This window comes from Salvia hispanica, chromosome 6 (genome assembly GCF_029641045.1).
Source record: "Salvia hispanica isolate PSC_SH4W2 chromosome 6, Shi_PSC_v1, whole genome shotgun sequence".
Lineage (NCBI taxonomy): Eukaryota > Viridiplantae > Streptophyta > Magnoliopsida > Lamiales > Lamiaceae > Salvia > Salvia hispanica.
In genome coordinates this window covers 30,761,817-30,779,138 of record NC_142697.1, presented here as the reverse complement: position 1 = coordinate 30,779,138, position 17,322 = coordinate 30,761,817, and the positions used below count along the sequence as shown (strand labels likewise).

General features: G+C 33.4%; 1 protein-coding gene across 2 annotated transcripts; it reads right to left on the bottom strand.

Moving 5' to 3' along the window:
• Positions 1-8,078: 8,078 nt before the first annotated feature.
• On the bottom strand, positions 8,079-16,290 carry LOC125207504 (uncharacterized). Of its 2 annotated transcripts, XM_089061798.1 has the most exons (13): positions 13,164-13,336; positions 13,010-13,075; positions 12,742-12,807; positions 12,587-12,662; positions 12,168-12,245; positions 11,256-11,353; positions 10,361-10,434; positions 9,488-9,572; positions 9,219-9,376; positions 8,980-9,022; positions 8,665-8,730; positions 8,466-8,543; positions 8,079-8,358 (listed from the first exon to the last, which is right to left on the bottom strand). In XM_089061798.1, the coding sequence occupies exons 1-13, from the start codon at positions 13,260-13,262 to the stop codon at positions 8,266-8,268; spliced, it is 1,080 nt and encodes a 359-aa protein (XP_088917924.1). In that variant the 5' UTR covers positions 13,263-13,336; the 3' UTR covers positions 8,079-8,265. The 2 variants fall into 2 exon arrangements, with proteins under 2 accessions (XP_088917924.1, XP_047962837.2); XM_048106880.2 differs by lacking the exons at positions 13,010-13,075; positions 13,164-13,336 and adding an exon at positions 15,697-16,290.
• Positions 16,291-17,322: the final 1,032 nt, after the last annotated feature.

Below are 17,322 nucleotides of genomic sequence, written 5' to 3'. Positions count from 1 at the left end.
TATTATTCCTCCAATTTTCCCTACAATTAATAAATTTTTTGAACTGGAGTAACTCTTAATAAGGTATATGTTGATTAATTAGTGAATATTGAAATTTTTAAACATAAAGAAATGATTTAATATTTATATAGTACTGCTAAATCTTTCTTTAAAGTGAAATAACGTGAATCAACACATAACCCCAATTGTCTAGTCCTTTGTTTTCTACTACTGTGCACTGTGAAGTAATGATATTTTGATTTCACGCTTCGTGATTATCGTGTGAGACCATCTTCAACCATTTATGTCAAACTCAAACCCTTTTTTGAGTATATATCACACCAAAAAATAGTTTTACTCCAACCATTATACTATCTCTAAGTTTACACTATTTTTGAGTATTTTTCTAACAAAATTTTGGAGTAAACACCATATTTGGTGTTATTCCATTGAAAAACTCAAAAATGGGTTTGGATTTGGTGTATGGCCAGAGAAATTATCTACACTAAAAATGAGCTTTGGTGTACGATTGGAGATGGTCTTAGGCGGTGGTTTTAAGAGTGAGAAATAAAGATTATGCGGTGGATCACTAGTTTAATTGTCTTTTTATATATTTTTTTTGGATAAAGCACTGATAAAAATTAATTAGATGTCAAATCTAAAGGTGGTACATTTATCTTTTTCTTTGAAAATATTTAAAAACTACTATAATTTCATAAATGTTGATACATAATTTGGTTAGTATTGAATATCCCCACGTCGTCCACCTACTTAGCAAAATTTATTTATTCATAGTTGGTCCTAATAAAATAATCTTAGTAGACAAAGATAGAGACAAATATGTTTTGTATTCGACTATAAGAACATGAGTAGTTAATGCTAATAATATCTCAAATGTTTATATATTTACGAAAAAGATTTACTCATTAAATTAATTAAAGAATAAAAACAAACCCAACGTCATTACACATATCACTATCCTGGTCCTAATACTCCTTAAACAATGGCTAAACAGTTGGAACATATATAAGACAATAATAACAATATTCCTGTCACTACACTACATATAAGCACGATTAATGTTTTATCATATTAATATTTTGCATTTCGTATCATCATTCATGACTCGACAACATAGTTGACAAAACGAAAAGATCACCACGAACCATTTAATTAGACAGCATGATCTACAAAAAAATATGACTATATATTATAGAATGTACTGTATAAAATTATTAGATTTTGTAAAACAACTATTGTCTAAAAAGATTTAACTAGATGTGGTGATTCAAAAAATTAAATGTTCATTTGAAAATAAAAACAATATTCGAAATGCATTTAACGGTGTCTTTAGGGTTGAGAAAGCGAAATAGTATCTGATTTCTGTGAAAAAAATCGATAACTTTATTAGATCAATTTGTTAATTGGAATTAGTTTTTCCTGATTTTTCATTTTTTTTTTAAATTCCTTGTACAACTAATATAATTGGCCATTATTGTTAATGTGGTATATGTATATTCACTGAAATTCGATGTTTTCGTTCTATTCAGTTTTTGAAAAACACTAAATTATTTAAAGGTCGAATTTTTAATTTATTTTTGTCAAAACATAACCAAATGCGTAATTAATTGAAAAGTTTTCTAATAAATACTTTTGGAATTATTGAGAGAGGGAGAGAGGTGCATACGTGGAGCAAGGATGAGGTGGCTTTTAACGTGTGGGCTTATTCCTACTGACGAAGTCCTACTAAAAAACAAACACTCTACTAAATTACTAATTCTATTCTTGAAAAACACTAATTATTTCACATCAATCCCTTTTTAAAATAAAATAATATTTTTACTGTCCTTTTTCGGTGATTTTGTTTATTTAAATATAAATACATTAATTCATGGTGGCGTGGAACTCTCCACAATAAAATAATGTGACATTCTTAAAGCTCTCGAGAAATATGTTCATTTATCGCATTAATATGGTCAAAGGAGTTTATATTAGGTTGGTCCAAATGATTTAATAATCGAAGGTGTAACTACTGTTAATTAATTATTATTCTTATATTATTATTTGGAAAGATAACGATGCCATCAATTAATATGCTAAAGCGTCATTGTTGTCGTATGCAAAGAGAGGAATTATATCATCATCTTTTCCCCGCACGCGTTGAATTTCGCTTACCCTTTCTAATTGGAAATATACAATTTATAACTTAAATTATTGACTAATTTGACAATAGCTTTTTTAACATATGATTAATTATACTCCCTCCGTCTCACATTTGTAGTACTCCCTCCGTTCCATTGAAGATGACTCACTTTCCTTTTTAGTTTGTCCCAACAAAGATGACTCATTACTTAAAATGGAAACACTTTTATCTCTATTTATTCTCCCTCTCTTACTTTACTCTCTCCTCTCAACACACAAAATAAAGTTGTATAAAATCTTGTGCCATCCAAGAAAGGGGTCATCTTCCTTGGGACGGGGGGAGTAACATTAAGTTATGGCACGGGTTTTAAGGAAGTGGTGGAGTGTGTAATTAATGAAGTGAGAAGTGGAGTGTGTAATAAATGAAGTGAGTTGGTGGAGTGAGATTATGGAGTGTGTAATAAATGAAGTAAGATGATGGAGTGTGTAATAAATTAAGTGAGTTGGTGTGTCCCTTTTTGACTTTTTTATTTTTTATTTTTTATTTTTATTTTTTATTTTTATTTTGATTTATTTTAATGTGGATAATGACATTTGGGTGTAATTTTAGTGAATAATGGGGTAAAATTTTATGTGCAAATATGGTAAATTTTAAATGTTACTCCAAATGTGGGACGGACTTTTATAGCAAAATGTTACTACAAATCTGGGACGGAGGGAGCATTCCTCATTTATTAGGTCATCCGCATCCCTGTCTTTTATCCGTCTCTTAACCGTCTCATCTCTTAACTATTCATGAGTCCCACTGTACTTTTCAGCTCATCTCTTAACTAAGAGATAGCATCTGTATCCCTTCATCTCTTAACCTTCTCTTAACTATTCATTCAATTTCATTTTCTTTTAATTCCAACAAATTCAATTAATAAAAACACACTTCATTAAATAAAATAAAATTACAATTTAAATACCTAAAAAAATAAAAAAGACATAATTTAAAAAACTAGAAATTACAAATTGCACACTTAAACTCAAATAAAAAAAATGGAGACAAAGAAGCAGAAGAAGGAGTTCTCTAGTGACGATCATCTAACGGTTGCCAAATTTTGCCAAAATGTGCTCCATTAGATCCTCATGGAGTTGGGCGTGGGCGGTAGAATCACGTGTCCTTACCCGAATAGACAACCGCTCTTGCAAAGACGGATGCACTCTCGTTCGAGGTGGACTACTTGCGGTTGAGCTTCCATGGGTTTCAGGGTCGAACCAATTTCCCGCCTCAGGTCCTTCGTCGGCGACAATCATGTTGTGCAAGATTATGCACGTATACATGATGTCGACCATATTCTCCATAAACCACTGTCGAGCCGGGACTTTGATAATGTTGAATCGAGCTTGGAGAACCCCGAACGCTCTCTCCACATCCTTGCGAGCAGCCTCTTGCTTCTGCGCAAAAAGAGACTGCTTTTTCGTTCGCATGCCTGTTGAACGTCTTCACGAAGGTTGGCCACTTCGGATAGATGCCATCGGCAAGATAGTACCCCACTTTATACTGGCAATTGTTAGCGATGAAGTTGATGGCCGACGCTTTACCATTCAGAACTTCAGCGAAGAGGTCGGAGTTGTTGAGCACGTTGACGTCGTTATTCGAGCCGGGGACCCCGAAATACGCATGCCAAATCCATAGCCGGTAGACGGCGACGGCCTCGAGTATAACGGTGGGGTGGGTGCCTTTGTGGCCGCTCGTGTATGACCCCCTCAATGCCACAGGGCAATTCTTCCATTGCCAATGCATGCAATCGGCACTCCCGAGCATCCAGGGGAATCCGTGCACTAGTTCGTGAAGTCGGAGCAGAAACTGACAATCTGCGGTGGTTGGCTTCTTTAGAAATTCGTCGGTGAAGGCTGCCCGGACGCCTTTGCAGAAGTTCAACAAACAAAGTCTCCCAGTGGATTCTCCGGCGTGCAGGTATTCGTCGAACGAATCCGCCGTTTGTCCAGTAGCAAGATGACGGATCGCCGCAGTACATTTCTGGAGAGTCGTGTGGCTAGGACGGCCAACAACGTCGAACCCTTCTCTGAAGTACTCTTCCCGTCCCGCCAATGTATTCGCGATATGCAAAAATAGCGCGCGTGATATTCGGAAACGGCGACGGAAGTAGATATCTCACCCTACCGGGTTCGGACTGAAGTAATCACGTTCCAACCTTGCGGCGGCTTCCTCCCGGTTACGATGGATGTAAGTCCGGGGTCGCCTTTGACGAGGCGCGGCGGCTTCCTCCTCCCTACGTCGATCTTCTTCTAACGATTCTTCCATTATTCGACGCATTTGCTCAAATGGATCCATAATGGATTAAATTTGGGAGAAGAAAAAAATAAAGGAATGATTTTATAGAAGTGATTGGAGAGGAAAGAAAGAGAGATGAGAGAATAGATGTGTGTTTGTGTGTAAAATGGAGAATGGAGAAGAGTATATAGAATATAAAATAAAAAAAAATTAAAATATGACCGTTGAACGGTCATATTACCGTTTTTTTTTCGAAAAATTGATTTAAAAAAAAAATGAATTATGACGTCATAATTCCGACACCCACTCGCGGGTTGGCGAGTGGGCGTCACGCCAGCCGCCCACGCGCACCACGTGGGCACGTGTCTCGCCAGCTCAAGGCCGGCCTCGCCGGGACGCGTCACGCGTTGAGACAGCTCGTGTCGTCGAGACGAGACGGATCCCGCATGGCTGTCTCGATGCCGTCTCATCTCGTCGAGACGAGATCGAGACCGCATCGCTGTGGATGCCCTTACTCAGAATTTAGTAAGTACTATTTCTTGAACGGAGAAGAAACTTTTTACCATCTGAATTTTGATTCATCATTAACAAATTTGAGACTTGACATTGATTTATTTTTTAATCTATTTACAAATTTAAGGCGCATTTGGATGCACTCTAACAAAGCTATATGCTAGTCACACTGGCGCTAATCAAACCAGATTCGAACTCGATATCGATTGATCCAACTTAACTCGATTTGATTTGATTTGATTTTGTAAACAATAACTTTTTTACTAACCAATGACTTTTTGATGCAAACTCATGACTCATATAGTAAAGTAAACTCATAACTTTTTGGTGTATTAGTTTAATAATGTAATTGCACTAAAGTAAGCATTATTTCTAATAGTAAGACTTTTACATGAGGAGTAATTCTTTAATCTCGCGCATTTGACTGATTCATATTCTTTCATTCTTTGTTATTTGTTCTAAAGAAGATGACATTTTCTTATGTAGCATGATTTTAAGTTGAGAGAGTATACTGATTCACATTCTTTCATTCTTTGTTATCTGTTCCAATGAAGATGACATTTTCTTATGGGCATGGATTTTAAGTTGAGAGAGTAAAAAATAAGAGTGGAGAATAAATTAGAGATGAATCATGAATGTGTTTATTTTTTTAGTAATGAGTCATCCTGGTTACGACAAACCAAAAAGAAAAGTTGGTCATTTTCGATATGACAGAGAAAGTACATGATATATTAACTTTGTAAATTTGGATTAATTGTATATCGAAGGGTATTTAATTAAAGTTAACTAAGTATTTATAGTATAATTAAAATTATGGCAAATTTTTATCTCTATTTAATAAAATGGCTGGTTTTAAAATTGCATCTAGGATAAACTAGATTTAATCCATTTAAAAGAGAAATTTTTTTTGAAATATTTGTGGCGTGGCAGTCGCACTATCATACTGTGAACTGGTAGGCCTTTCATTTCCTCAATCTATACAAATCAAGAATGCAAATAATTTTCCCAGTGATACCTTTTTTTTATTTGTTGTTGTATTTTCTTAATCTTCTTAATGGGCCCACAAAAAAATTTATATTTATAACAATGGTGAGGGTGAAGAGGTGTGGGGTAGGTTAGATGTTAATATGGAAACATCATATAATAAACAAACATTATCCACAAATTCTTGGCCACTAACTCTGTGGCCTAGAAATAATATTTAATCGACATTTGTTAAAAAAGATTGGCTGGACCACAATTAATATTTGATCATGAAACGTGACCAACCAAAGCCTAAGAAACTGGGTCTCACCCATAAACAATTACGTTTACTTGGTCCAATCTTTTAATCCACAAGAATTATTTATTTTAAACGAAAAATTATCTAGAGGTGAGATATTGAACTCGACACTTTTTTAGAGTATGTTATAAAGTATTGCTACTTGAGTGTCTTGAAAGGAGAAGTAAAATAAGATCACTTTTTTCTAAGAAGAGAACTTTCATTATTAATTCAACAAGAAAATCATTAAAATCACAATCAAATTTATCTCGGCTAAAAATGCATTTCTCATAATTGATGAACAAAATGAATAAAATTGGTCAGACAACCTGTTTGCTTTAATCATATTTTGCCAATATTATCATTAATAACCTATACTAATTGTTATACTTATTATATATATTAAACTTTTTATTAGATAAAAGGCTCTGAAAACACTGAAAAATAGTGAACAATAAAGTACAAAGTTCAACTCAACTAAAATAAACTTTAAAAGAATATCAAAAAAACAAAAAAGAAGGGAAATAATGATAAAACCAAAGGACGAGAGAAATCCCAACGCCACATAAAAGAGGACAATAAAAGCCACCTATGTATCTTAAGTAAGTATCATTTGCGAGCTTTGCTCACGTTTAGTCCGTGTTAGCATTATTTGTTTTATGTTATAAATATTTTTATTTAAATACCTCAAATATAATTACATTAATGACATTCATTTTATATGAATTATCAATAAAATTCTAAAATAACTAATCTAAGTTTTGATTGTTTTTTTATAATTTGTAAAATTAATTATGTCTATAATTTTTTTATGCAGTATTTAAATCAAACTAAACAGATAAAGTAAAACAAGTAATAACATAAAATACAGATTAAATTAATGAGCGTAATGCTTACAAATAAGTTGCTTCACAATTCTCATAAACGTGTGTGCTTAGCACTTTCCCACATATATACGGGAGATTAGCATTGCAATTCCTCATTGGGTGCTAGAATTTTTCTTGTTTTTGGGTGTGAACACAAATATACAAAAAGCATAAGTGTTGCATTATTTATTCCCTTTTATATAGAATAGATTACAAAAAGCAGAAATGTTGCATTATTTATTCCCTTTTATATTAGTAGAATAAATATTACATTTGAAAATTAAAATATGTAAAGATAGCTAAGCACTATTGAACTTTTGTAAACATATAATGCTTCCTTTGCAATGGAATGAACTTCCATTCACAACAATTTGAGGTTGTGATATGTATGTTACGATGAGTTAATTATCAAATAAGTTTCGAATATTTTTAATTAACTATACAAAAAGGAAATATGTCATTTTCAAAATTATTCATTGTCAAAAGAAAACAATGACGTTTATACTTTACAAATTTGTTGATTTACTTTTTGGAAATGTTTATTTCATTATTTTATGAACTCATCCGAACTGGTCAATCTAACGAATTCTTTGATTCGGTCATGGATTGAAAAATCTAAAAAACCCCTGCAAAAATTGACTTAAGTAATTATTCAAATACGTTTTTATTCTCTTTTCTTATAGAGATGTTCTTCGTTTTCATTTTCTTTTGTAGGATTCGAATCTTAACTAGTCATTATATTATCAAAATTAAATTTAAATTTAAAATATATTTTTTTATAATATAAGTATAAGAAGTCGTGGATGACAATATTCACATGGTCAATTTAGAATATTCAAAATATGACAATGTTCCAGATTTTTTTTTTAATTTTCTCATCACTTAATCTCCGAAGCACCAATTATTTAAATGTTACAACAAAAAAACGCTTCGATTAACTTGCGACGAAGGGAGTATTCCACAAGACAAATATCGTTTTATGGGAAGCGGGAATCTTGATTTGGGAATTCAAATACTACTAGCTAGACATCAGAAATACAAAAATGTCTTTAAATTCAGACATTTGGGTGATTTTGACTCATCAGAATCTTAAACATTTGAGTTAGGTAAAAGTCACAAAACTATATGACAAACTTCCCCCCACTCTTCCATGGCTAACACTACTCTTAACTCAGACAACGATACATGATTCGCGATTCAGGCTGATAATATTCCAGCTGCGCTCAGACATGCATTTCAACGTTCTTCTCAGACGCATCAGCAACAAATATGCTGCCCGAGTCGCACCATCCAGCCAAAATATCCCTATCGGAACACTGCACCGTGACAATGAAATATGTAAGTATGCAGCAAATAACCATATTTGCCATTTGATATTACTCAACAAAATTGTATGCCTTATATGATGAAGATAGAAATGAACCTTGCTAAATCCAAGCCAGTTTGAGTCCCCTCTAAATGAAAAGGCCTTCTCACTTTCTCTCCATTGTCCGCACATAATCTGCAAATATTAAGTTACTATTATTTTTATAATTGGAGTGGCAAGAAATTTTAATGTAATTGAATAACTGAAAACAAACAAGAGCACACACATTGCTAAAAAAATTGGCAAAAGCATTTACCTCATAATCAACTCCTTGTACATATAGATAATTCGGATCAACGGAAGAAAAACAAAGTCCAGTTATCTGCAGACAACACGTAATGTTAAAGAAGAATCCAAGCTGAGTATTTGAGCAAAGTAAGTGCTACACATTCGATTCATGATACAAATCTTTCTGCTCCACACCATGCCACCGAAGAAGCACATGATAATTGTTTTTTTAGAAGATGGATTCAAGAGATTAAAAAATCTGGCGATCTTGGCCAGGTTACCGATATTCTGGGTACATAACTACTCTGCCGATTTGACTACGAATAATTGCAACACAACTTACCTCGTATTTTGAACAGTTCAGCCATCTAGATGTTGCACACCATCTGCAATAATACAGAGTATGTCAAAATTAGTTCTAACATAATCCATAATGTCTCTCAATAGCTTATAGTATTAAAATTCATTCCTCATAAGAAATGATGAGGAATAAGTTATCAATATTAGGGAAACTAAATAAGCCTTCCAAATGCACTTCATTTTACAAGGTATGCGTCAACATAGAAGCTTCAAAGTTCTAACCTGCGTGGATCATAGACAGTCACAGTGCGGTCTTCACCACCAACAGCAATATTACCAGATGAAGACATACTGACTGCATATAACATGTTTCCAACAGATCCCATGATTCTTTGCACACAGCCCCCATTTTCTTTCACTCGTAAATCCCATACACTTAGCTGCAGCAGTTCAAATAAGATTGAAACAATATGTCATTATAGGATAACAGGAACTTTTTTTCATTTAATAGCTAGTTAAATGCGACATGTGGAAAACCTTAAAATAAGTACCTGGGAACCTTCTGTGGTGGCTAACATTGAACCTCCGCTCTCCTTAAAACTGTCCATGAAAATTAGCGAGGTTGGGAACCCCAATCTGCAACATGACTATTATATAAGTGACAAATAAAACAAATATTAATTTCATACCTGAAATGTTAACAGAAAATTCAGCTGTTAAAGCAGACGAATGTAGCAAAATCTAGAAATGCAATGGACCTAAAGTGTAATGGTGCTGCTGATCTAATATGTTTAAATCCTTTGTCAGCTTTGATAATCATAGCTAAATGAACTACAGTTGATCCAAATTCTGTAAAAATTCTGGATCTTGAAACACATTCGCTATTTTAAGGAACGGTTCCACCTCGGAAGTCGGAAAATGACACCTCCATGAAATTTTGTTTCGATTTCCTTGACATTGGTACAAGCTTTGTAGAAGGTAACATGAGAGCAACTTAATAGATACAAGACCTTCCTAACAACTATGCAGTTTTTTTCTGCTGTGCGATTACAGTTTGAAATTTTAGATAGGTTTCTTTACAGTAAAGTGCAATATAACATCTAGAATATTGTTTATTTCTTGATTACCTATCAATATTTATAGAGACACCATTTCACTAAGATACTACTCCCTCCGTCCCATTTCATGTGACACATTTCTTTTGGGCACAGGTTTTTAGGAGTGAAGAAAGTAGAGAGAAAAAGTAGGAAGAGAGAGATATAGTGTTACTTTTTTTGCCAAAAAAAGGAAATGTCTCACTTATAGTGGGATGGCCTAAAAAGGAATACACATCACTTATAATAGGACGGAGGGAGTATAAATTCTGAAAAGATAAGGGGAGCAACAAAACAAATGAAAAATAAAAATGGAAATGAGTTACTCACGTACGTAAAGTGCGTAGATGAATATCATGATCATAAACATCAATGCTCTTGCAAAAGCTGCGGGCAGTAGCTGCCTGAAACAATAATAGGTAAAGTTAATCAGACAGTCTAAAGATGATTATCCAACAATATTCCTAGTAGTTCAAAGTTCAAAGACAAGCACTCAAAAAATATCATAAAAGGCACTGAACCCCAACAGTGACTGTCCAAAAGAAAGGGGAGGGGGGGAAAAAAGAATAAGCAGACCAATTTAAGCAGTTTTTCCTTGCTGCAAGATGCATAATGTTATAGAATATAAGTATCCCACATCGGTTATGAAACCTAGTCTGGCTTCATCACTTGTACTATAAATATGTGCTTTATGAAGTAATGAAAAATACTTATATACCTACTATTTCTCTCTACTATGTGTATATACTTCTCCGAATCTCCGCAAATGTCTATGTTTTATTGTTCTACATATAACAAGCCTAACAAAGATCCTGAAATATAAACGTGCCACCCAACTCTGAAAATCTATATGCTCAAAAGGAATCATTTAGGTTTATCAGCACCAGCACGATACTTGTTTATCAATTTTGAACCTGCCAGTATGGGGTGCACCTAAATGGCCTTAGATTCTCATGTCTAAAGCATCTATTTTTACCTTTAGTAGTAAATTAGTAATTACAGGACAAGTGAACTTTAAGGCTACAGGTGTCAAGAAATCAATAGTCTACTAACAAGCAATATCTCATTTTAACCAAGACATTAGTTGAGAAAAGAATTGAATGGTTGAGACACACAAAAGTACACCTTTCTGAAGGATTTAGTATCAAGAGGAAAGTTTCAATATCAGCAAGAGGCCAAGAGCAGATATAACTATACAAAGAATTTGATAGCGGTACGATTGTACCATAGACAATTGACTTGGATTAAAGCAAAGGCCTGCCCAGCTTCCTTCTCCAACACCACAATCTCGGGGAGATACTGAATATGTAGACCCATCTATATCTGGAACAATATGTCTATATTAGTAAGTCCCAGCTGAAAAATGCCTGGATGCAATATTATGCCCCTAACTTTACTTGGCAGTGGAAAAATGTCGATTTCAGTTAAGTGGACTTTTAGCATATTTTAGTTAAAACATCAAGTAACTAATTGGCTTAGCAGCCCTCCGTTGAGAAAAGTTCAAGGAAATTTAAATTATTACAACTCTGTGCTTGAAAAGGAATTATAAAGTATGATCAGGAAATGATGAGCTCTTGAAACTACTATTGACTGTCAACTTTATTGCTGTCGATGCGTTGAGCTTTCGGCAAGACACCACTCGATTTGTTAGCATATGAAAACTCTCTTTATGTAAACTAACTTGAAAATATAAAATTATTAACCTGGTAAAGCTTATTTTTTTCCCTATAATTAGTAATAATTGTAATAAATGCCCAATTCACTTTATTTTTAACATAAAGTGACTTATGTAAGTAGAACATTGCTCCCTCCGTCACATGATGAACGCATAACCATACAAATGGGGTACATTCATGGCTGTTAATTGTTAATAAATAAAGCTCAAGTTCGACTTGATAACAAACAACTCAAGCTCGAGCTTAGCACTACTTGGCGGGGCTCGAATCAGCTATACCTCAGCTATAATTTCATATTGACCAGGTTTCTCTAATATAATCAACAAGAGTACATAAGAGAAGGAAAAGAGTGCAACAGTGCATTATACCGAGTTCACATAAAAAATTATATACAGAACCAGTAAACAATGGTGGACAAAAAAAAAGTTACTCTGTGACGAGAAAGTAGAATGAATTCTGACCTGCATTGCAAGCATCCAGTCGAGAAACAATAAGGTCACCGTGAGAGTCTACACTTCCCAAGAGTGAGCAACCCTTACCTGAAAGCATGGAAACATTACACTAACAAAACCTACAGATGCAGCATTGCCTCCAAAAACTATTTCCCAAGGGATTACACCTTCAATATATTGATTATGAGTAAAGAAATGTTCGCCAAACTATAGTCCCCTCATATTATAAATTGTAGGTTTCATGTTTTCCAGACAATATTCAATATTTTCAGAGTTTATGTTAAGCATAATAGCAATAAGGCATTCCAAATATGTATATAAAGCTTGTTTTGAATGTAAAGAGAAATTGTTATGTTTGGCACAAAGTTTAGAGCAATGAGTAGAACAGAAAAGGGGGAAAAGTGTTAAAGAGGAAAAAAAGTCCTGACTTTCCGTTTCAGCAAGCGCAATACTCTGGATTTCCGACCTATGAGGGCATCGATCCACTAAGAATGATTCCAATACCTTGAGCAACATCAGTTTTAAATCAGGTGAATCAAAAAATTTGGATTACTAAAACACATTGATCCCTTGCAAGAAGTACCTCTGTTCGTTCCGGGATTAGGAGATTCTGTTTTCCCTGACCAACAACTGAATCCTCCAATGCAATCTGAGCCATACATGAAAGATATATAAACACCACAAACTCATTCCAACTACATAACCATCTTAAGCTCTACACATTCCAACAATATTATTTCATTTCAAATGAATGAAAAGTGAAATTAAATCCCTCACTTTAGATAAAATAAGTGTTTGGTCTCTAATTTTTTAGAGAAACACAAAATTAGAAAGGGAATTGATGAATTAACCCGGAGTTTGTAAATGTGGGAGGCGGAAGCGATATAAAGGGAGCAAGATGAGGCGTCGCCATTGGCCTGCAACAACAACAGCAACAAAAAATGTAAAATGTATGAGGAGAAAGTGAGGAATGAATGATTGCAGTGGGGAGAGAGAAGGAGATACATGGAGGGCAAGACGGGTGGGCTGGAGGTTAGCTGGAGAAGGGTGAGGAATTAGGGATTCAGGAACCACTGCTTTATTCAGCCTCTTTGCTTCCAACATACTTATTTCTCTACTCAATTTCCGGCGAAGGTAGCCGCGCCACTCACCTCTTTCTTCTTCTCACACTTTTTACCGCCGTCTTCCGATTTTCTTTTTTCCCTTTTTTTTATTATTTATTCATAAAATACGACCAGACCTTTAGAGATGAGAATATGGGTATCCGTGGATACCCGATCTGAAAAAATCGGGTACCCAAACCCAAAAATCATTTAATTGTCTATCCAAAACCCGCCTCGATATATTTTCGGGTACTCTAATACCCACCCTGGGTATCCATACCGGACGTATCGGGTACCCAAATACCCGACTCTTTACATGTGTTAATAACTAATAAAAAAAATTCAAATTTTATATATTAATATAAATATAGAAATATTTAAATTGACTAATATTTTTAATGTTGTATATATTTTGTAGTATAAAACTATAAAAAAATGGGGTCATTTTTATTTTTAAATATTTGATTATATTTATGGGGATTGGTTATGCACTATGTCAGTAAAATAATAAAAGTTGCACATTTAATTAAATAGTAGAAGCAATCTATAATATACTGTAATTCAAAAGTCAAAATAATTAACTAAAATATAAAAACCATATGAGTTGGTTATGCAATAAGTAAAACTTGAGAGTTTGGAGAAGCCGTGACCTAAAGTAAGAGAGATTGACTTATTTATATAAGTTTATAGAAAATTAACCTAGTAAGTTGTAATTAGTAAATAAATTAGCCTAGCTCTTGAAGTCCAGAATGGCTAAACCTAATTTAAAAAATTGCTTTAAATAATATATTGGATATTCGAGTAAAATCCAATACCTGTTTGGATTACCCAATACCCGATTTATCTTAAATTTCAATATCCAATCTCATACCAAATCTCATAAAATTGGATATTGGGTATCCAATACCCGGCGGATATCGGGTTGGGTATGGGTAAACCCGATATCCGTATTCCCACCCCTACAGACCTTGATGGAATTACATTTATTTTCATTGACACCTGCTAATAGTTGTTAATTACAGAGTTAATCCCAAAAATTGTATTTTTTATAAAATGAATCTAAATTAAAAATATTAAAACCTTTTGGTTATTCAAAAACTTCAGATTCACTCCAACAGAATAGCAACTAAGACGATGGATTTTTTTTCAATCAATTTCTGTTTCGATCGGTGTGTAGATTTCTAAACTCATCCCCATTTTGCTACACAATCAAAAAGTTATGATATTACAATATTGTAAATGATAATTTTAGACATGTGGAGTACAATATAAGTACATTTATCTTCTCTCATTTTAGAATTTGAAAAAAAAAGACCTTTTAATTAATAAGCAATTAACTCGGTATTATTGAGTGCGACTATACTAGTTTACAATCAACAAACCATATGATTAACTTTTACTATAATGTATATACCTTGGAAATGTAATTCACTTTCAATAAAAAAAATACAGCTAAAAATGTGTATTGTTTGAATTTACAAACCCGCAATACCACTGCACCATTCAAAATAAAAAACTTTTGTAATTAGTGGAACTATAAATTAACAGATTTTAAGTGGAGTATTAACTTCATGGCTCAAGCGCAATGGAAAGTCATTCAAATAAAAGCTGTCAGGATTGGATCATTTGATGCATAAATTGTTACTTACATTGTAGTATATCATCGTCATGATACCAAAAATTCGATAGTGGAGTATCAAATAAAACAAGGAAATTTTTTCATATAGTAAAAGCTTAAGCCCATCGTGTTGCCTCTATGAAAGAAAAATGTTAAGAAAATGAGTAGTACTAGTATTTGTTATGTGACCTTTAAAATTTATATTCTTAGTTCCACATTTTATTTTCAATTAAGCCAGTTCATTGAGATGAAATGTTGTTCAATTTTAATTGTTTATGTAAAATATTTGATTTTAGGATTATTGATAATATTTAGTATGATATGTAATTAACTTAATGTAAATACCGTTCCTATTTTTAATGAATGTTAAGCGTATTTGAATTCTAAAGAATAATAATAAAAAGTTATATCTACCGTTTGCAAGTATATTTTCGATCACACTACAATGATGCGTGAATTCATTGGATGGCGATAGCCTATTACATGGAATCCCAGTAGTAAAATTCGGGTTCACACATTACACAATAGTTGAACACAAATTTTTGAAAGAGATGAAATACCAAAAAAATGAAAGTAGCTCAAAAGACATCATATTGAAATTATACAACAAAGGAATGAAGTATAAACAAAACAATCCAAATGAAAATGCAGTCATCAAAAAATTGCATGCCCTCAGAATCCAAATATGCGTAAATGGTCGCTGATACCAACAAAGCCAGTCCATCGACCCAATCCAAAATTTGGTCACATAGATTTACTGGATTGATAATAATAATAACAATAATAATCAGAGTAACAGCAACAGCTGCTAACTCACAATGATGATGGTGATGGTGATGAACATTGAAGGCGAGTGGAGGCTACCGATGGCAAACAAAGCAACCATTCCGCATATCGGATTAAACATCACAGGGCACTAACAAAAACACAAACAATTTACACCAAGCCTTATAAATTATGAAAACAACATTGCTCTATAAAATAATTAAAATTTTCAGATCCAGAAAACTCAGCCCTCAGATCTCATAGCTTATGAATCACAAGCGGCTTAGAAGAATGAGACAGATTCATCAAAGGCCTCACGCGCCACCACGGACAATCTACCAACCTCCGCGTGCGCGTGTGTGAATGTGTTTGATTTTTAAATGGCGGTGGTAGTGGTGGCGGCGGAGGCGGCGGATTATCCAGGTAATGCACCGAGGCCAGTGATGAATCCGGAACCATCATCACGCCTTTTCAATGTTTAAAATTTTCCATCATCGAGCATTTTCTTCAAAATCATAAATGAAAATTGCATAGATTGAACAAAAATTAACGCAAAATTGCTAAATTTGAAATGAAACCGAAAACAAATCTGAGAAAAAAAAACTGCACAGGTATGGTTGATTTGTGCGTGTACTGAATTAGGGTTCAACGCAAGAGGTTTTTCCTTAAATTGGGGATTGTTTGTATAGACCTCGGGCCTGATTAAATGGGCTGATCCGTTTTAAATATGGCCCAAATTTATTACTCTTGCTTTTCAATATATACTCCGCATGTCCGTGAAATATTCTCCAATTTTACCATTTTGGTTCATCCGTGAAAAATTATCCACTGTATTTTTTTTTGTCTATTTTTGATAGATTGATCTCACTTTTCAGGGTAATTACACCTTATATACAAAATGTTTCACTAATGTTTCAATTTTGTACAAAATGTTTTAAGTTAACAAATATCATACAAAAAGTTAGATTAGTGTTTCAAATTGGTACATTTGATCTAAAAATCACTAACATCATTACTCTTTCTTATTTTTCATCTTTTTCGACTCTAAAATTAGCTACAAATATTAACTGAAAGTTAAATGTGAATGCATTGCTTGATAAAATGCCCATATGGCAATGCATAAGATATTATTTAGAGAAATAATATCATGTTTTTTAGGCATAATTTTGGAGAAAAATAAGAAAAAGTAATAGGGTTAGTGATTTTAGATAGAATGTACTAATTCGTGACACTAATTAAACTTTTTGCATGATATTTGTTAATTTAAAACATTTTATATTCAATTGAAACATTGATGAAACATTTTGTATGTAAATTGTAATTACCCCTCACTTTCACTGACGTTTTATACTCTTATTCTTTTATAAAACTAATACTACTATAGTGGTACCCTCATTCTTAACTTTTTCAATTCACTCTCTTCACAATTTTTAAACTCGTGTTAAGTCAAACTCGAAAAATATTTCATGGAAGAGGGAGTATAACAATAGTGAATTTAATACCACATTAAACCGTAACAATCGTGAATTTAATTTTATATTAACTAGCCCAAATTTGTCTCACAAAACAATTGCAACAGTCTGAGAAAAAAATGTACTACTATCATTAATCTTCTCACTGAATACAGCAAGCAGCACTTGACCCAAATTTGCCTTTTCAAAATGAGAAATTGGGCTTA